Below are 22,281 nucleotides of genomic sequence, written 5' to 3' on the forward strand. Positions count from 1 at the left end.
GGCTTGTGACCGACTGTTTATTAGCATGTGTTTTTAACCCCTTAAATCTCGCGGGCGTCCGCCATTATCCCCTCAGGTGCCGGGATCAATACAGATCCCGGCATCTGCGGCAGTGCTCGATTTGAATGAATGATTGGATCGCCCGCAGCGTTGCTGCGGGGATCCGATCATTCAGAACGCCGCACGGAGGTCCCCTCACCTTCCTCCGTCCGGCTCCCGGCGTCTCCTGTTCTGGTCTGAGATCGAGCAGACCAGAGCAGAAGATCGCCGATAACACTGATCTGTTCTATGTCCTATACATAGAACAGATCAGTATTAGCAATCATGGTATTGCTATGAATAGTCTCCTATGGGGACTATTCAAGTGTAAAAAAAAATGTAAAAGTAAAAAAAATCCCCTCCCCCAATAAAAAAGTAAAACGTCCGTTTTTTCCTATTTTACCCCTTAAAAGCGTAAAAAATCAATTTTATAGACATATTTGGTATCACCGCGTGCGTAAATGTCCGAACTATTAAAATAAAATGTTAATGATCCTGTACGGTGAACGGCGTGAACGAAAAAAAAAAAAGTCCAAAATTGCTACTTTTTTAATACATTTTATTAAAAAAAAAATTATACAAAATTTATTAAAAGTTTTTTATATGCAAATGTAGTATCAAAAAAAAGTTAAGATCATGGCGCAAAAAATGAGCCTCCATACTGCCGCTTATACGGAAAAATAAAAAAGTTAGAGGTCATCAAAATAAAGGGATTATAAACGTACTAATTTGGTTAAAAAGTTTGTGATTTTTTTTAAGCGCAACAATAATAGAAAAGTAAGTAATAATGTGTATCATTTTAATCGTATTGACCCTCAGAATAAAGAACACACGTCATTTTTACCATAAATTGTACGGCGTGAAAACGAAACCTTCCAAAATTAGCAAAATTGCGTTTTTTGTTTTTATTTCCCCCCAAAAATAGTGTTTTTTGGTTGCGCCATACATTTTATGATATAATGAGTTATGTCATTACAAAGGACAACTGGTCGTGCAAAAAAACAAGCCCTCATACTAGTCTGTGGATGAAAATATAAAAGAGTTATGATTTTTAGAAGGCGAGGAGGAAAAAATGAAAACGTAAAAATTTAATTGTCTGAGTCCTTAAGGCCAAAATGGGCTGAGTCCTTAAGGGGTTAAGGCCACTGCACTTTAGTTCAGGGAGGGACCGGCACCAAGTTGTTGATCCACCATTTTAGGGTGGATGGGTAAGTAGGCAGGGAGAGCGGTTTTAGGGTCAGTTTAGGGCTCACTCTCCCTGTCCCCTGGTCGGTCCCTGACAGATCCTTTGCCCGTTCTTAGGGAATAGATGTGCTCTCTGTTTGACGAGGAGTGGTATGTACAAGTGAATGGAGTCGCCATGGGCATGGGAAAAAAAGCATATTCCATGACAAAAACCCTTTCTTGAAAAACATCTACCGCTACCACAGATTTGTGGAGGAGGTTTTCCTAGTGTGGACAGACACGAACGAAACCTTTCAAGAATTTGTGTCCAGCCTAAACCAAAACATTACCATGAATCTCACATTTACATCAGTTATCAGTGATTGCCATCTTTTTGGACGTACAGATTATTAAAAACCATAGCAACACAAAAGGAGTCTGTTTCCGTAAAACTACAGCTGGTAATTCACTATTACATTTTGATAATTACCACCCAGTTCACACTAAATCATCTGTACCATATACAGCCAATTATTGCTCCTCTGGCGAATTAATGAGAATTTCGAGGATTTTTGTAAACAAGCTGATGAATTATACATCAGACTTGCTGATAGAGGTTATCCCTCTAAAATCTTGGATTCTGCATTTGCTAAAGTTAAATCCCAAAATCAATCCTCATTGCTCTGCAGAAGACGCTCTAATTCTGAAGCTGCAGAGAACACACAAAATTAACGGTTTGTATTTACGTTCAAATTCCGTCCTATGGCGCAAAAAAAAATCTAAAACATAATTAACAAACACTGGTGTATGATACAAAATGATGTGGATCTAGGACAATGCAGCATTCAGAGACCAGTTATTGCATTTAACAAATAGCATTAGTAGTACAGTGGGGCAAAAAAGTATTTAGTCAGCCACCAATTTTGCAAACTCTTTCACTTAAAAAGTCATTTTCATCATAGGTATACCTCAACTATGAGAGACATAATGAGGAAAAAAATCCATAAAAACACATTGTCTGATTTTTAAAGAATTTATTTGCAAATGATGGTGGAAAATAAGTATTTGGTCACCTACAAACAAGCAAGATTTCTGGCTCTCACAGACCTGTAACTTCTTCTTTAAGAGTCTCCTCTGTCCTCCACTCGTACCTGTATTAATGGTTCCTGTTTGAACTTTTTTATCAGTATAAAAGACACCTGTCCACAACCTCAAACAGTCGCACTCCACTATGGCCAAGACCAAAGAGCTGTCGAAGGACTCCAGAAACAAAATTGTAGACCAGCACCAGGCTGGGAAGACTGAATCTGCAATAGGCAAGCAGCTTGGTGTGAAGAAATCAACTGTGGGAGCAATTATTAGAAAATGGAAGACATACAAGACCACTGATAATCTCCCTCGATCTGGGGCTCCACGCAAGATCTCACCCCATGGTGTAAAAATGATCACAAGAACGGGGGGGGGGGCAAAAATCCCAGAACCACACAGGGGGGCCTAGTCAATGACCTGCAGAGAGCTGGGACCAAAGTAACAAAGGCTACCATCAGTAACACACTACACCACCAGGGATTCAAATCATGCAGTGCCAGATGTGTCCCTCTGCTTAAGCCAGTACATGTCCGGCTCCCTCTGAAGTTTGCTAGAGAGAATTTGGATGATCCAGAAGAGTATTGGGAGAATGTCATATGGTCAGATGAAACCAAAGTAGAACTTTTTGGTAAAAACTCAACTCGTTGTGTTAGGAGAAAGAATGCTGAGTTGTATCCAAAGAACACCATACCTACTGTGAAGCATGGGGGTGGAAACATCATGCTTTGGGGCTGTTTTTCTGCTAAGGGACCAGGACAACTGATCCGTGTAAAGGAAAGAATGAATGGGGCCATGTATGATGAGATTTTGAGTGAAAACCTCCTTCCATCAGCAAGGGCATTGAAAATGAAATGTGGCTGGGTCTTTCAGCATGACAATGATCCCAAACACATCGCCCTGGTAACTAAGGAGTGGCTTCGTAAGAAGCATTTCAAGGTCCTGGAGTGGCCGAGCCAGTGTCCGGATCTCAACCTCATAGAAAACCTTTGGAGGGAGTTGAAAGTCTGTGTTGCCCAGCGACAAAGCATCACTGCTCTAGAGGAGATCTGCTTGGAGGAATGGGCCAAAATACCAGCAACAGTGTGTGAAAACCTTGTGAAGACTTACAGAAAACGTTTGACCTCTGTCATTGTCAACAAAGGGTATACAACAAAGTATTGAGATGAACTCAATACTTATTTTCCACCGTAATTTGCTAATAAATTCTTTAAAAATCAGACAATGTGATTTTATGTCTCTCATAGTTGAGGTATACCTATGATTACAATTACAGCCTCTCATCTTTTTAAGTGGGAGAACTTGCACCATTGGTGGCTGACTAAGAAGCAAATTTTCTCAGAAAAATGGCAAGAATAACAACTGGCTTACCAAACCTCTGTTAACAGGTAACTATAGATGTGTCTCATGTACGTGATGCTCTTTCATTGGTACCGATAGGAATTTATCATTAGGTGGTGTAAATGTACGGGATTTTATTTGCTACTGTACTAAAGGAGTAGTTTATGCGATAGTATGCCTGTGCCAACGTTTTTACATTGGCTGTACCATTAGATTCCTAAACACCTGCTTCAGAGAGCGCGTCTATTCCCTAAGAACGGGTAAAGGATCCCCTCTTTTTATCTCTCACATGAGAAATACACATAATGGTGACCATACGTGCTTGGTTATTTGGCATAGAAAGGGTGTCTCTGTGAGAAGGTGTGGAGAAACGCAAGATGCTCCTACAACAGGAATCACGCTTAGATACTAAAGCCCTAGGTAATTTGGATCTGAATGACCGCTTAGATTTGAGAATGTTCGTGTAACAATAATGAATGATGGAAAGTAAAAAAATGTCCAGCACAAAAGCACGATGCAAGATGATGATTTATTGTGAATTCACACAGCAAATAGCAACACGGATCATGGAGTAGGGTGACGCGTTTCAGCAACCTTAGTCGCCTTAGTCATAATAGTCATAATATGACTAAGGCGACTAAGGTTGCTGAAACGCGTCACCCTACTCCATGATCTGTGTTGCTATTTGCTGTGTCAATTCACAATAAATCATCATCTTGCATCGTGCTTTTGTGCTGGACATTTTTCTACTTTCCATTTATCCGTCCTCGTGGTGTCCGCACGAGTCCGTGCACTGAGGCGGCGGTGGTGAGCTGGACGACTTTTCATTACTAATGAATGATACAGCATTTAGTTTTTAATGTTTTTCATGTATTGTTTTTGCTTCCCTCTTACACCTTTGTCATGTGAGACATGGGCCATCATTTATCATTGTAGTGTAAGTGAAGCATTTTTCTACACCTTTTTTTGTGTGCTGGTAATGTGTAGGAGAACCAAATTTATTAAATGGTCAGAGAGTATTTGATAAATTTTGTGCAGGTCACATTTTCAGACATTTCTCTGCACCAAAAAGCTAAGCTAAATCTGGGCTGCTGTAGTTTTAGAGACTTTTCAGTGGCTTTGCACCTTTTTTGCGGGGGCTTGAAGAATACCCTTGGTAGATGGTGCTGCGGCTCTTTCAGACAAACGTAGTGGGACCAGAGCTTAGATTGAGGTCCACAGTGGAACCATTTTTATTTGGTAAATAAAATAAAATGAAAAACAAGCAATGATGTGTTTCGGGAGGATCCCTCCCTTCCTCAGATCAGGATGCAGATCTGAGGAAGGGAGGGATCCTCCCGAAACGCGCCATTGCTTGTTTTTTATTTTATTTACCAAATAAAAATGGTTCCACTGTGGACCTCAAACTAAGCTCTGGTCCCACTCCGTTTGTCTGAAAGAGCCGCAGCGCCATCTACCAAGGGTATTCTTCAAGCTTCTCCACAATCTTCTCCAGGACAGTGCTACTGTTTTGCTGTTATCCAGAAGGCCTGGCAGCGACTCCACTTTTGCAGTACCCCATTATCACTGGGGTGATATGCCTGTACTATCTCTTCTAAGCTGAGCGGTCATCTTTATGGTTCCTGTCCAGCTCTGAACTAGTTCTGTGCCCGTTTCCAAGGGTAATACACCGGGCGTCGGTATCGGTCTCTCCATTTTTCTCCCCTACAGTTTGCACCTTTCCATATCATGTGTATTGCCAAAATCAGTGGATTGCAACTCAAAATCAGCAGAAATGTGTAAACCAAAAGGCGCAAATAAACCCTGCTTTTTTTGCACCTTTTGTAGACACAAAAAACTGTCTAAAGACAATGATGAATGTCGGCCATGGAGCTTATACCTCCCACTGCACAGGTGGTTTCAGCAGTCTGATAAAGCCCTACTGAGCGTGAAACAGCAGCTGTCACTTTAGCGCCGTCCAGGCGTCTCTGTCCTGCCATGCTGGCTGTTTTAATGCACGAAGAATAATAAATGAAGCACAAGAAGCGGTGAGTGGCCTCTCGTTTCTCTTCACTGTATGCATTGCACCGATTTGTGGACTTTCAGAGATTGCAGCACCTCTGCTAGCTTCCCCAGCACCCCTGTGAGACACCATATAGAACCTCAGCGGTGTCAGAGTGCATGTGTGCATCATGTGACTGCACTGATGTGATAGGACATGCCCGGGTTCATCTGCAGTAGAAGGGGGTGTGGGTTATAAACTAGTATTACCATCTCAATATGGAGAGTATATAAAGCCAGGTCTGCTCATCTACATGATATAATTCCATCCACATTAAAAAGGAGGTAACTTAATCAAATAAGAAACCTGTGTATCTTACTGGGAGTATGTATAGTTGTACTTCTGGATAAAGGAAAGAGGGCTGCCTGGGGTCCATGGAAACATCTGTAGTCAGAACCGGTCAGCAGAGAAGAGGGGACTATAGGGAAAAATTTCCCTCCCCTGACTCTTCATGGCTCTGCCCCTTCAGGTAGCCTCTAGGAACCTCTGTGATGAGGATCGGTGATCCTCTTGGATGGGGTTCTCTTCCCTGCAATGCTTTCTTTATTTCTTACCCACACATGCTTTTAGCTTATTCCTTATCTTAAAAGGGTACTCCGCTTCTCAGCATTTGGAACAAACTGTTCCGAACGCTGGAGCCGGTGCCGGGAGCTTGTGACGTCATAGCCCTGCCCCCCTCATGACGTCACGCCCTGCCCCCTCAATGCAAGTCTATGGGAGGGGGCGTGACAGTCGTCACGCCCCCTCCCATAGACTTGCATTGAGGGGGCGGGGCGATGACGTCACAAGCTCCCGGCTCCAGCGTTCGGGACAGTTTGTTCCAAACGCTGAGCAGCGGAGTACCCCTTTAAGCATCCACCCAAACAAATATAATGTCATCCAATGATGACTGGGTGGGTGTTAACTATGTAGATCAGGGTCTAGTTACATGACATCACAGCTAATCATTTATTCACTACAAGTGGGATATAAAGGTCATGTGACTATATTATGGCCGCTATATCACCTGTATAATCATCAATGATGCCATGGATTACTCCTCAGCCATCCCAAATAGATATAGAACAGATACAACCCATGGTCACACACAGATTTGTATCCAGACCAGGAATAGTCACTTGGCATGTCAATTGTTTTATGTTTGTCTTTTAATCCACTTTCTGTTTACCTGAAACATTCCATTCTGTATGGCCATCTTTTGACTTTTTCTATGACCTGGTGAAATGAAGGTGAATCCTTCTCATTTGATTCAAGATGAATGCCTGGAACCATCTTGGATCTCATGTCATAAAATCTGATTTGATCGATACAAATATCCTGACAACATGGAGGGACTTTTAGCTCACACGGCTATATTCTGCTTCTTTTTCCTCTAGGTCTTCCTCTTCTTACTTTTTACTTCTTCTTCATCATCATCATCATCATCATCATCATCATCATCATCATCTTCATTTTCTTCATCACCTTCATTATCTTCTTCATCATCTTCATCATCTTTTTCATCATCATCCTCATCATCTTCTTTATATTCTTCATCGTCATCATCCTCATCATCTTCTTTATATTCTTCATCATCCTCATCATCTTTATATTCTTCTTCATCATCATCATCATCAACTTCTTTATATTCTTCATCGTCATCATCCTCATCATCTTCTTTATATTCTTCATCGTCATCATCCTCATCATCAACTTCTTTATATTCTTCTTCATCATCTTCTTTATATTCTTCTTCATCGTCATCATCATCTTCTTAATCATGATCTTTTTTTCATCATCATCATCATCATCATCTACTCCTTCTCCTCCTCCTTTTTCTTCTCCCTCTCCTCCTCCCTCTTGCCTCTTCCTCCTCCTCAACTTCCTCCTCTTCTTCCTCTTCCTTTTCCTCCTCCTCTTCTTCTTACTCTACCTCTTTTTCCTCTTCCTTATGTTCCTCCTCCTCTTCTTCCTCCTCCTCCTCCTCTTCTTCCTCCTCCTCCTCCTCTTGTTCCTCCTCCTCCTCCTCTTTTTCCTCCTCCTCCTCTTCTTCCTCCTCCTCCTCCCTCCTCTTCTTCTTCCTCCTCCCCCTCCTCTTCTTCTTCTTCCTCTTCCTCCTCCTATTTTTCCTCCTCTTTTTCCTCCTCTTAAAGATTTCCTCCTGGACCAGGATCAGATGTGGTGGACTCATGGCTCAGGGATTCGGCCTCTTCTTGTGTTCTGTATTTATTGTAATGTATTTTCTTCAGATAAAAAGAAGCTCAACGCTACTGATGGACTCATCACCAGATGGAACGTCACCACCACCCCGAAACCGGAGCGTCTGAAACCGCCGGCCATCATTTCTCCATCAGATGGGCAGAGCCTGGTAATACCGTTTCTTTACCGTTATGGTTTGTTCATACGGGCAGATTTGCATTAAATTTCAATTGGAAATCAAAATCTGGAGCAACTTATCCACTCGTGTGAATATGACCTTAAGGTCGCAGCATCACTCACATCCCCACTCTGCAGCTTCATTGATGCTTTGGGATTCGGCTCCTGGCACCATCTGCTCTATATCCAAATCCTGGGCTGGAAGACGAACCCAGAACATGAGCGATGCTGCAGCACCTCAGCGGCCCCTCCTGGACACTTACAGCCATTGATAAAAGTTTATTTTATAAGGCAACATTTTTTTTTAAACAGTGTGTCTCCAGCTGTTGCAAAACTACAACTCCCAGCATGCCCAGACAGCTGAAGGCTGTCCAGGCATGCTGGGAGCTGTAGTTTTGCAACAGCTGGAGACTCACTGTTTGGAAAACACTGTTATAGGGCTTCAGTTCCCATCCGCTGTGGCAGGGATACGTTTACGTTGCCTGTAGCTCCTTACGTAAAAACAAGCAGATTTAAACCATTCATATTTAGGATTTAAACATAATATTACATCTCTGCAACAATTTCAGCTTCAGTTTGGAGAACATGACTATCTCCCCTATCCCAGGTCCAGGACTGATCGTCTTCTCGGCCAGAGAAGAATGATGCAGGTAGCGTCTATCACTCCATCTGCATCATAGAAAAAGCACCGGGCAGGAAGCAGTGTATTCCTTTTCTCCGGCCTCCTCTCAGCTATTCACATGTATCTGTGTCTTTTAAGGCGCCATAGGCTAATATGAGGGAACAGCATTGAACCTGTGGCATGGGCATAGTTGTCCACCAGCGTGGTTGTACGGGGAAAAAAAAGAAAAAGAAATCTGCAACAACTGTGCAGGATTGATGGGACTTACCGTATATACTCGAGTATAAGCCGAGTTTTTCAGCACGATTTTTCGTGCTGAAAACACCCCCCTCGGTTTATACTCGAGTGAACTCTCCGCCCTCAGTGGTCTTCAACCTGCGGACCTCCAGAGTTTTCAAAACTACAACTCCCAGCAAGCCCGGGCAGCCATCGGCTGTCCGGGCTTGCTGGGAGTTGTAGTTTTGAAACCTCTGGAGGTCCGCAGGTTGAAGACCACTGCGGCCTTCGACATCATCCAGCCCCCTCTCACCCCCTTTAGTTCTGTACTCACCTCAACTCGGCGCTGGTCCGGTGCTGCAGGACTGTCTGGTGAGGAGGTCGTCCGGTGGGATAGTGGTTCCGGGCTGCTATCTTCACCGGGGAGGCCTCTTCTCCGCGATTCGGGCCCGACCCCGGAATAGTCACGTTGCCTTGACGACGACGCAGAGGTACGTTCATTACCAACGTTCCTCTGTGTCATCGTCAAGGTAACGCCTCTATTCTGGGCCCGAAGCGGGGAGAAGAGGCCTCCCCGGTGAAGATGGCAGCCCGGAACCACTATCCCACCGGACGACCTCCCCACCGGACAGTCCTGCAGGACCGGACCAGCGCCAAGCGGAGGTGAGTACAGAACTAAAGGGGGTGAGAGGGGGCTGGATGATGTCGGAGGCCGCAGTGGTCTTCAACCTGCGGACCTCCAGGGGTTTCAAAACTACAACTCCCAGCAAGCCCGGACAGCCGATGGCTGCCCGGGCTTGCTGGGAGTTGTAGTTTTGAAACATCTGAAGGTCCGCAGGTTGAAGACCATGATGATGACATGTGGTGATGATAACAAGGGGATGATGAAGGGGGGTGTGGAATTATGACAAGGGGATGAGGAAGGGGGGGGATTATGACAAGGGGATGATGAAGGGGGGGATTATGGCAAGGGGATGATGAAGGGGGGGTGTGTGTGGAATGATGACAGGGGGATGATGAAGGGGGGGATGATGACAAGGGGATGAAGAAGGGGGGGTGTGGGATGATGATAAGGTGATGATGAAGGGGGGATGATGACAGGCAGTGATGATGAAGGGGTGATGATGAAGGGGTGATGATGACAGGGTGATGATGACAGGGTGATGATGATGAGGGTGTTAATGACGGGGGTCTGGATTATGACAGGGGGGGATGATGTATTTCCCACCCTAGGCTTATACTCGAGTCAATAACTTTTCCTGGGATTTTGGGGTGAAATTAGGGGCCTCGGCTTATATTCGGGTCGGCTTATACTCGAGTATATACGGTATGTATCTGAAACAGAATGTGTAACACTTATTTATTTAATTTTATTTAAAAAAAATTTTTTTTTTCATTTTTTTAATTTTTTTTATTTATTTACATTTTTTTTTTTATTTACATAATTCAATTTTTTTATTTAATTCATTTTAATTTTTTTCATTTCAATTTATTTTTTTATTTGATTTCATTTAATTAATTTTATTTTTTATATTTTATTTATTTAATATTATTTTTTATTTAATGTTATTAATTTTCTTTCTTTCATTTATTTGTTTAATTTATGTATTTAGGATGCTAATACATGGTACAGGCAAGCAACCTGCTGTAAATTTGACCCTGACCCGACACCTCTTGTAGGGGGACATCAGCTTTGTTCAGGACCACTGGGCACTGACAGCTGTTGGCATAGGACACAGCGCGGCGCCCCCTCCAGGATCTTTATGGCAGTAGATGGGAGTGTGGGATATAAATCTGCTATGAGAATTACCCATCTGCTAACAAAGCAAAAAAATAAACAAATAACGTCATTCTTTGGTTGTGTTTATAATAGTTCCTTATGTTGCCCTTGCAGTGGAGCCTTCCTCCGGGTGCACCCGTCTCTGACCACCAAATCCCACCCGATGCCGTCAGGAAGCAGAAGCTTTGTGCCTTATCTCATATGAAGCGCGGATTTATGATGGGGGTCTATGTGGAGAACGTGACTTCACCCAGTAACTTCTACGTCCGCTGTTATAGTAAGGAGACCTCACAGAAGCTGGAGGACATGATGATAGAAATGAGGTGAGGAACGGTTGGCGGCAGTGTCACCCCAAACGTGTCACCCCAAACGTGTCACTCTACAACTCCCATTATTTCCTGACAGCCAAAAGGCTGTGGGCATGATGGAGACTGTAGTTTGGCAACAGCTGGAGAGTCATATGGTAAGTAACACTGATTTATGGCCTCCTTCACTAGAGTGCTTCCTCAATGTGCAGGCGTACAATGGGTGGAATAATATGGTGTGGGCGCAGGAGCTGCCACCTGATGTTAGTGCCAGCTGCTGGCCTCTGTAGATGCCATGGTAAAATTCAACTCCCAGCATGCTTGAACATTACCCTTGTGTACGTTTTTCGGGCCTTTTTCTGGTGGAGGGGTTACCAAAGTGATGGAGAAGTATAAATATATCGTACAGCCAAGCACGGAGCACCCTTCCCTGCCTTCAGCGCCGCCGGCTCCAATATGTGGTGTCACATGACCTGCTGTAATCGCATGTGTCATGTCTGAAACGCTGCTCCTGACATGAAGCAGCAGTGCATGCATACAGCACATAGACAGGTGCTACTAGATGGTAAATAATGCCCTCTAGTGGAATAAACAAAAACCACAGTGCTGTATCATTGCCAGATTAAAGGAGAACTACAGCTAAATTACTTTTATATATCTGCACATGTTAAAGTTATATAACTTTGCAATTTGAAGTCTTATCTTTGCTGAGCACGTCCCAAGTTTCTCACAACTTTTCCTCCAGGCAGGAAGTCCTTTAGATCTTATCAGACATACTGTCTCCCTTCTCCCTAGCTCAGAGATCCATGCTTCATCTATATTCACTGCTCACTCTCTGAAGGCATCCCCTCCCTGCAGCTCACACAGGAAACAAGTGCTGAGGCTCATGGCTTGTGTAGTTTTGTGCCTTAGCTGGATTTTCAAAGGCTGTTTATGCCGCCTATAGAGGTCTGATTTGGAAACAAATTAGTTGGGATGTCTTGTGGAGTCGGGGAGCCTATACATATATCTATATATAATTAATATATTTATATATATATATATATATATATATATATACACTCAACTTTTTATTTTTACCACTTTTGGCTAAATATCCCAATATAGAGGAAAGTATTTAATGCTTGGGTGCAGCAGAGTACATATATAATGATAAATTGATAAATATATAATAATGCGTACCTGTCATAGTGCAAAAAAAAGAAAAAAAAGTGATATGTTACTCAGGACCCAATGCTGATCATGTGCATATAATTTTTATGTGTCTCGGACCTATATATCCAGAGATATAAGCATTTATCTGCTGGTGAGTTACTTTTTCATTGTGCAGGCTGGAGGGGGCGTGTCAGTCTGTCTCCCTCACAGGAACAAGCCTGTGCAGTCAGCCAATCAGTACTCTCTACTCTGTAACCCTTTCCTCTCTGGTTTTATGCTGTGTCATGTTACACAGAGGAAGATGCTTGGAGCTTGCCTGCAGTAATCAGAAGACATTATGGTGAATTCATAACAGGATAAAATGTATAAATGTAAGAATAGATCTTTATAAAATTAGTGCAAGGATTTTTTAGATAAAAGTACAGCATTTTTATGAATACATGTTCTATCTTTTTTATCTTCTCCTAGTAAAGCTGGATGCTAATCAGCATAGCTGTCACTATGTGTGTCATTCATCTTTCACAGACTCCTGAATGTCTGATCAACTTCTTTGTCATTCAGGAGTCTGAGAAAGCTTTGACTATTTCAGCATGCTGGGAGTTGTAGTTTAGTAAAAACTGAAGCTGCAATGTTTGTAAATAACTGTGTTAGAGCAGTGTTGCCTCCAGCTGTTGTAAAACTACAGCTCCCAGCATGTCCACACATCCTTTATCTGTAGTTTTGCATACACTCAATAGAAATCTCCTATACTGGATACCGGTATGCTTTATGGCCGGTATCCAGTGTGCTGTAAAATCTAGACTAGTCTGTCTGGCTAAAAGACAGGCGACTCCTACTGGTGGCTATTTTGAGCTTGAATTTCAGGTGAAATAAAGAACACTGTAACAGAATGTAAGTCCTCCCTGTGAACACAATATGCATCGTAAACAAAATGAAACCAAATTGAATTAAAAAACGCATACCAATGTTGGGAGCTTTTCACACGTAACGACTTCTTGCTGAATTCTCCACTAGTGCAAAATTCACGTGGCATCAAGGCCACGGAATTGCACACAGTGGAAATGAATGAAAATAAAACAGTTTTTGCAATAGTAATTTTAATGTTACCTGTTTTTGAGTGAAGTTTTAAGGCATAAATTAAACAACCTTTGAGGGGTTACCCCCTCGCGGGGATTAACCCTTCACTAGAACCCCCCTTAAAAACAATCTTTATTCTTAACTTGTTAAAATATTACCCCTTCACACAATGGTTAAAATTGTCAGTGAAGGTTGTGGTATTAGGGAGCTATAATTACTCCTCTCTTGTATATGGAGCTTATAGTATGTAATTCTCCGTGCCGATTTTATATTGCTTAGGCGCAGAGTATACCTATGCTCTGAACTCTTTTTGTCCCTCCACTGTTTAAAACTAACTACCAGCCCACCCGACGTTTCGGTGATAAATCACCTTTGTCAAGGGTTAGAGACTAATGCCGCGAGTTTGAGTGGGTGAAGGATATTCATCTCTTTGCAAGGAAACTGGCTCTTCATAAGTGGCATATCCATAATGTGGACAGTACCAATGATTTAAGACGCAGGGAATCTGCAGCTATAGAAGTACTTATAGATCTGTTAAATGAAAATGAAGGACTTGAGACCACAATAAATGCACCGTTTACTAATCTGAAACCAAGATCAATGATGAATCCATCCATATCCCAATTCTCCAATATTGAAACTTTTGTAAATCTAGTAGTTCAAGACATTAAAAGGATTAAACCACAAAGTAGCAAGATACATTCAAATCTCTCCCCAGAAGAACGGGTAGCACTGAAGAAATTACAGGAGAATGATGATATAATCATCAAACCTTCCGATAAGGGAGGAAATATTGTACTGCTTGATAGAGAAGACTACGTATGCATGGTCCGTCGTCTTTTGGACGATAGAACAACTTACAATATCTTACCTAGTGATCCGACAAAACAATATTTAAAAGAACTCAAAGTAATACTGGATGCAGCCAAAGAGGGAAGCTTGATTACGGATAATGAGTACAAATTCATCTTTAATTCTTGCCCAACCATCTCCACCTTTTATGCTTTACTAAAGACACATAAAAACTTGGACCACATAAAAGGACGCCCCATCGTCTCCGGAAATAATAACATAACTCAGGGAGCAAGTGTATATGTAGATAAGATCCTAGCCCCATTTGTAACATAACTACCCTCATATTTGAAAGACACTAAAGACACTGTCACTAAAATTAGTGAGTTATCAGTAACACCATGCACTCAATTGATGAGCCTCGATGTTGAAAGTCTATATAGTAATATAGATCACCAATTAGGGATCACTGCGGTTAACACTTATTTAAGTACACGTAGCACACACTTTGAAAGGCACAATTCCTTTGTCACTATACTACTTGAATTTATCTTAACACACAATTTTTTTTATTTTTGGGGGTACCCTTTACAAACAAGTAAAGGGTACAGCCATGGGGACCACGTGTGCACCATCGTTTGCAAATTTATTTTTGGGGTGGTGGGAGAGCACTTTTGTTTTTGGGGAAGAATTACAGCACTACACTCAGCACATTTCTTTTTGGGGGAGGTATATTGATGATATACTGATCTTTTGGGAGGGGGGGGCAGCACTTTTTAGGGAATTTATTGATAAGCTAAATACCAATGAAATAGGGATGAAATTTACCCCTGAAGAAGGTGGCAAGAGCATTAACTTTCTAGATATCACTATATCCATTGATGAAGAATATAGAATACAAACTGATATCTATAGAAAAGCGACGGCTGCAAACAGCTTCCTCCATTGGCAGAGTTGGCATCCAGGTCCATTAAGACGGAGTATACCATACGGACAGTACCTTCGTGCTAAAAGGAATTGCTCTCAAGAGACAAGCTTTCAAAAAGAGAGTGATAACTTAATGAGAAGGTTTGTAGAACGGGGATATCCTAAACAACATATGAGAAGAGCCTATAATAAAGTAAGGACACTTGACAGAACTGAACTACTGGGCTCAAGGAATGCAAGGGATACTCCCCAAAAGACAATCAGATGCATTGGAACCTTCGATGGATATGCATCTCAGATTACAAGGATATTAAACCAACATTGGCATGTTCTAAGAATAGACCCCGACTTGCAGGATGTCATTGGAGGTAGACCAAGTATCACGTATAGGAGGGGAGCCAACATCAAGGATATTTTGGTCCATAGCCATTTCCAACAAAGAAAGGAAAGCCAATCTACTTGGATACCAAACCCGCCAAACGGATCATTCCCATGTGGACATTGCAGTACTTGCAAACACATGGCGAAGATTAAAAAGTTTAGGAATCCGTCTGACGGCAGAGAATACACCATTAGAGATTTCATTAGTTGCAGTAGTCAAAATGTCATTTATATCGCCACCTGCACATGCCCCAAATTATATGTGGGTAAGACTACGCAAGAACTAAGGAGAAGAGTGGGGAAACATCTAAGCACAATAAGGACAGGGGTGGATACCCCTTTGGCCCGACACATTAGAATGAGACATGAGAATAAAGCCGATGTACTGAAATTCTGGGGTCTTCGACAATTCAAAATTGGACCCAGAAAAGGGAACATTGATAGAGCATTGTTGAAAGAAGAGACAAAATGGATTTATCGCCTAAATAGTAGAAGTCCTTTTGGACTGAATGAAGAATTTACATTTACAGCATTTTTAGAGTAATAGAAAAAGACAATATGCTCTTGATTTTCCAATAACACTGATTTAATTCATTACAAATTAACCCCATAACATATAATACTACTAGAAGACTCTAATGACGGAGGAACTGTGCAACAACTAGTGTAAGTGCTAATGTGGATTATGTAGAAACAGGGTGATGAATTAATAATTTACAGATAGTATGCACCTCTAATAGGGAGATAGTGGCCATTAGACATTGGAATGTCATCTAGGAAGACATAAAGGATATGAAACCAAATAGAAATTAAGACCAAAAAATAAGGAGATGCAATAAGGAAGAACATATAGAATAATAATATATTCTCTTTGGAAGAGAGAGAATGTCTGAATATGATGAATCATTCTTGTTAACTTCCTAGGGGAAGGTTAATAACTATATACAATGAATAATGGATAACTCATAAGGACTAATTTATATCCTTTGAAGAGGCAGATCTGCCCCCCCTCCAATCTTAATGTTTAATGATATATATTGGCCGAGCATATATGAGTCTATAACCATATGGATATACGACAACCTATATATCTAATGACTCATATATACAATGTAGAGATATCTGTAAATTCTCCCATTATATGATAATGTCCCCCTGAAATAAAATAACACAAGCACTAAAACCAATTATCATCATTATTATTTCTTAATAGCCTACATAAAACAAAAAAGAAATCTAATCCACTTAAAAATATAATGCATTTATCCCTAATACTCTTCTGATGAATACCAATGAATATAGATGTGAACTAAACACATGGAGCTAGAGGTTATTCGCATCAGAAGTATGTGACCGCGATTTATTTTTTTCTAAGTCCTGGAGAGTGCGCACTATGAAGGTAAACATCGGATAAGAATCTAAGTTTTAGCGCATGCGCTGAAACCGGAGTGACGTAGTAAAGTGGAGGTCACATGACACGGACAGGATGTGCAACGTTGAAAACCTAGGACGCGGACGACAAGAACCTGATCACATGATGAGATCATGTGACTGGCACGTCACGGACCTCCCTTATTATTAGTGGAGGAGCCGTGACCGCGATACCTGGGAACATGATGCGGCACTACGGGATTGGCTAATTAAGTCAGGAAGTGATGTCAACAGTAGGCTATATTAGTGAGTGCACAGCGTCCCTCGCGGCATTAGTCTCTAACCCTTGACAAAGGTGATTTATCACCGAAACGTCGGGTGGGCTGGTAGTTAGTTTTAAACAGTGGAGGGACAAAAAGAGTTCAGAGCATAGGTATACTCTGCGCCTAAGCAATATAAAATCGGCACGGAGAATTACATACTATAAGCTCCATATACAAGAGAGGAGTAATTATAGCTCCCTAATACCACAACCTCCACTGACAATTTTAACCATTGTGTGAAGGGGTAATATTTTAACAAGTTAAGAATAAAGATTGTTTTTAAGGGGGGTTCTAGTGAAGGGTTAATCCCCGCGAGGGGGTAACCCCTCAAAGGTTGTTTAATTTATGATTTGCCCTGTTACCTCCAGGGACATATTTTGTGGATAAAGTTTTAAGGCACACAAAGGTAGGGATTTAGGAGGTATTTGGGAGGTAGGGAGCACACAGGAGGTGTGGTGATCAAGAACGCGCATGCGCTCGAAACGCGTCCATAGGGGAGGTTTGCTGACCAGGTGAAGGTTCATGGTGTGTGCTTTGCACTTTTAAATAAAAATCTAATAAAGGATCTACGTTTTACGGCACTGTTGGACTACTCTTTCTTCATTTACGCACAAGTACCAAGCCAGGCCAGGCTCAAATCCGCGCAGACCGTGGAGGAGGTGAGCTGAAAGAACTTTTACCTTTTCTATTCATTCGTCATATGTTTTGGCTGACTTTCTGTGCTCCCTCTGAAGACCGCATTCACATTCAACTGTTTATGAACTAGAGCACCACACACCTCACCAAAGACGTCAGTTCAAACACTCCATCATTCACACTCCGTTTGCAAGTCAACAAAGCTAAAGCTAAAACTTTAATACTGCTGAAATATGGCGACAGGACAGCAGAAAAAACGTAACCGCAAAGAAAAAGCTGCTGAATTATTTTCCTCGTCTGCACAGCAGGAGCAAACGGAGGTGAATTTTAAAGTACTATTGCATGATTTAGAGAAACTGCTCACACAGGAGACAAGGATATGGTGGGACCAAGCAACATTAAGCAATTATTTAAGCAAAGAGATGATACCGAGGGGGTTAAGGCTAAAAAAGATCCCAACCACAATCTACTGTGATGAGATGCTACAGGAGTGGAATCAAGCTCTTACAATATGTTCCAAGACTCTTATCAACGTTATTACAAAGTATGAAATAAAAAAATTGGACAGTCTAATGGTTGACATAGAAAAAACACAAGAAGAGATGGAGAAGTACAAAGATCTCCCGGATTATGATACATTTTTGGAAAAAATAAATGATAGAGTGGAAAAGTTGGAAAACTACATTATGGAGGTGAAAAAAGTAAAGTACAAAAGAGACACTAAGGATTACACATTAAATCAAGTCTATGACTGGTATAAATGGGAAAGAAATGAAAATATCCCCAAACCCATTCTGAAAAAAGGTGGACATAAGAAAAAAAACCTGTAACCATCCCAAAGTTACTTTCAGCTCCACAGAAGTGGATACAGATGATGCTGATAGTACGGGTTCAGAGGGCTCAACATCACAACCCAAAAAATACACTCCATACCAACGCAAACCAAAAAACTGGAAAGGCAGAGGAGGAAAAAAAACAGAAGGGCCGGACGAAAACACAGGAGGAAAATGCAGAGCGGACGCTGCAAACCTGGAGCAGGGTGAAAAAAGCAGCGTCTTAAATCTATCCTCTAAAAAGTCCTGAACCCATTGAAGTGTTAACCCTTGGTTTGAACTTTGCACCCACTAACAACCTGGACATTTTCCACACATCAACAGAAATAAATAAATTTGTCCGTAATTTAACGGTTAAACGTCATTTTCATAATCCACAAGAAGAAAATAATATTGCACAGGATGAACAAACCAACAATCTGTATTCCACCTTAATGTTTTCAGAACAACTAGCACTAAAGGCATTGGAAGATCTTAGCATGGAAAATGAAGAGCGAATCAGGGACACAGACAAAAATATCCAGCACAAAATAAAAAACCCATATTTCTACCCGGTACAGGCGAGAACGGAGGGAATGGACACATTTCAGGAGGCCATGGAAAGAGGACTCACAGATCTACACACAGAACAGAATATGAATAATCACAAATATAATAATTTAAACAAAGCCCAAAGATTGGCATACAAAGACCTCCAAGAGGACAAATCTGTGGTAATTCGGATGTCGGATAAAGGAGGCATAGTAACCATCATGGACAAAAAAGAATATATAGAACAAATTCATACTATGTTAGCAGATGAAGAGGTGTATGGCAAACTTAGTGCAGACCCAACTGTAAAATTCACTCGTGAATTGTGTGTATTTCTTGATGATGGGGTTGCTTTACATGTACTTACGGAGAGAGAGAAGGAATATCTACTGGGTGATAACCCAGTCATGCCCATCCTGTATACCCTGCCCAAAACGCCTAAGGGGGTCATACCGCCCCCTATGCGTTCTATAGTATCTAGCTGGGGCTCCTTACTAGAGAAACTATCTCTCTGGCTGGACCAAATGTTGCAGCCACTTGTTCGTCGTGTGCCAGGATACCTGCAGGATTCGAGGGATGTGTTGCGAGATTTGTGTGGTTTGCAGTGGCAGTCTGGGTGGTGTTGGATCACTTGCGACGTTGTGTCGCTATACACCTGCATACCATGGCCAGTAGCCATGCAAGCCTTAGAGCACCACTTAGACTGCCACAGCAGCTACACAAGTGATCTTTGTGAATTTATCAAGCAGGTCAAGTGGTTTTTAATGTCGCACAACTTTTTCAGTTTTAATTACCAATATTTCATTCAGCGGAGTGGAGTGTCAATGGGGGCGGGACATTCCCCCTCATTGGCAAACCTCACAATATCATTCTGGGAAGAAATCACCATCTTCTCCAGTCACAATTCATTTGCCACCCATGTACAGTGGTATGGAAGATTCATAGATGATCTTCTCCTCATTTGGATGGGTGATATGTCTTCCATACCACTGTACATGGAATACCTCAACAATAATCAGTTCAATTTAAAATTCACGCAACATGTAGATTTAGTTACTGTTAATTTCCTGGATTTGCAACTCACAGGCATATCAGGACAACCAATACAAAGCTCCACATATCGTAAGCCCATCTCAGGAAACACAATCTTATGAGCCAACAGCAACCATCCCATTCAAACCATAAGAGCCATTCCAGTAGGAGAGTTGATCAGCTTGAAACGCAACTGTACATCACATTCCACATTTTTAAAGGAGGCGAAACAATTGGAGAACAGGTTGCTCAAAAGGGGGTACACTCACAAACAATTTAGTAGGGCCATGAACATTGTAGGAAATAAAAGCCGAGATGACCTAGTGACTAGCAGCAACAAGAAAAAATCAAACAGAAAACGCAATACAACACAAAAACCAGTTCTTGCCATCACGTACAATCCCTATTTCAAACACATCAAAGAGTTAATCAACAAACACTTGTATCTTTTGAAAGATGATGAAATCCTGGCAGGTCTCCTGGCACAAGGGGTGGCCGTAGTCCCAAAAAAGGCTCGCATTCTAAAAGATAGTTTATCTCCCAGTTTGGTGGTTTCGGAAACGCAGGGTGTAAATACGTGGCTGCGGAACAAGGGCTTCTACAAGTGTGGAGCCAATCGCTGCAAATTATGTGATGTCGCTAAAGTGTGCAAAGATTTTGCTGGCAATATGGAAAATCAACGGCTCAGTATCAAGCAATACATAAACTGTAATGCAACAAATGTTGTTTATGTAATAGAATGCACCGTTTGTAGCTTGAGATATGTAGGATGCACCTCGCGACCATTGAAAGTCAGGATCCGCGAACATTTATACGACGCGGTCAAAACTGAAAGTAATAGAAATAAATCTGGTGCATCTCTGCATTTCTCACAAGCTCACAACGGTAGCGTAAGTAGTTTAGTAGCATATGGCATAGAGAGGGTTAAAAAACCTGTAAGAGGTGGCGATACACAAAGGAAATTGTTCAGCCGGGAGGCCTTCTGGCAGTATACTTTATGCACCAGAAGTCCACACGGTCTGAACATACGCAAAGAACTGATGTTGCACTATTAGATCTTTGCCATACAATTTCCCACAAACGCCACAATCTGCTCCCATTAGCTAAAAGAACACTGTAACAGCATGTAAGTCCTCCCTGTGAACACAACATGCATCTTAAACAAAATGAAAGCAAATTAAATTAAAAAACGCATACCACTATTGGGAGCTGTTCTTACGTAACGACTTCTTGCTGAATTCTCCACTAGTGCACAACTCACGTGGCATCAAGGCCACGGAATTGCACACAGTGGAAATGAATGAAAATAAAACAGTTTTTCATGCAATAGTAATTTTAATGTTACCTGTTTTTGAGTGAAGTTTTAAGGCACACAAAGGGTGTTTTTCATGCAAGTCTTTGCCAAACGGGTGCTCCTCCCCTCCTGAATCTAGTATTTAGGAGGTAGGGAGCACACAGGAGGTGTGGTGATCAAGAACGCGCATGCGTTCGAAACGCGTCCATAGGGGAGGTTTGCTGACCAGGTGAAGGTTCATGGTGTGTGCTCTGCACTTTTAAATAAAAATCTAATAAAGGATCTACGTTTTAAATTTAATTTACGCGCGTATATTGTGAAATGTCATATTATAATGAGTCCTGCAATATATGAAAAGATTTTAACAATGACAGGGCCTCTTTAACATCTTCTGCTTGTGAGATTAGATTTGCTTTGGACTTGATAAAGGGAGGAATCCCGAAAGCTTCTCTACAAAATGCTGTTAGTCCAATATAAAAGGTTATTACAAGATACTGCAACATATTTAGATTTTGCATCTATATATATATATATATATATATATATATATACCCAAGTAAATGATCCCACAGCTCTCCAGTGTAAAGTTAAGCACTGCTTGAGAAGACGATGTGACGCTGTTAGAACGTTGCATCAGACCTTTGGTTCACTTTACGCTCGAGCGCTGCGGGATCATGTACTGGACTTGGGTCCCTATTGCAGTCAGTGACCTGCACCCCCCATACATCCCTTGAGTCTATTGGGTTGTGCTGCATCTAACTGCATCCTTTCTGTGTGTATGTGTATATATATATATATATATATATATATATATATATATACTGTATATATAAAGAAAGTGAATAAAGTGTAAATAAAGTGATGAAAATAAATATTTTTTTAATAAAATAATGTCTTTTATCTTTTAGATTCTGTTATTCCAATGAGCACGTGTCCAGACGATACATTGTCCCTGATGAGTATATGGCGGTGGGGGAGGT

General features: G+C 41.5%; 1 protein-coding gene across 2 annotated transcripts in view; it reads left to right on the forward strand.

The window, feature by feature from the left end:
- The window catches only part of LOC130298413 (tudor domain-containing protein 5-like), a 62,614-nt gene that overhangs the window by 9,104 nt on the left and 31,229 nt on the right, over positions 1-22,281 (forward strand). For both annotated transcript variants that reach the window (XM_056551331.1, XM_056551332.1), the window contains exons 4-6: positions 7,900-8,018; positions 10,759-10,967; positions 22,210-22,281. The exon at positions 22,210-22,281 is cut by the window's right edge and continues 141 nt beyond it. In XM_056551331.1, coding sequence (XP_056407306.1) covers positions 7,900-8,018; positions 10,759-10,967; positions 22,210-22,281 — 400 coding nt within the window. The remainder of the gene's footprint in view (positions 1-7,899; positions 8,019-10,758; positions 10,968-22,209) is intronic.

The sequence above is a fragment of the Hyla sarda genome (genome assembly GCF_029499605.1).
Source record: "Hyla sarda isolate aHylSar1 chromosome 7 unlocalized genomic scaffold, aHylSar1.hap1 SUPER_7_unloc_1, whole genome shotgun sequence".
Lineage (NCBI taxonomy): Eukaryota > Metazoa > Chordata > Amphibia > Anura > Hylidae > Hyla > Hyla sarda.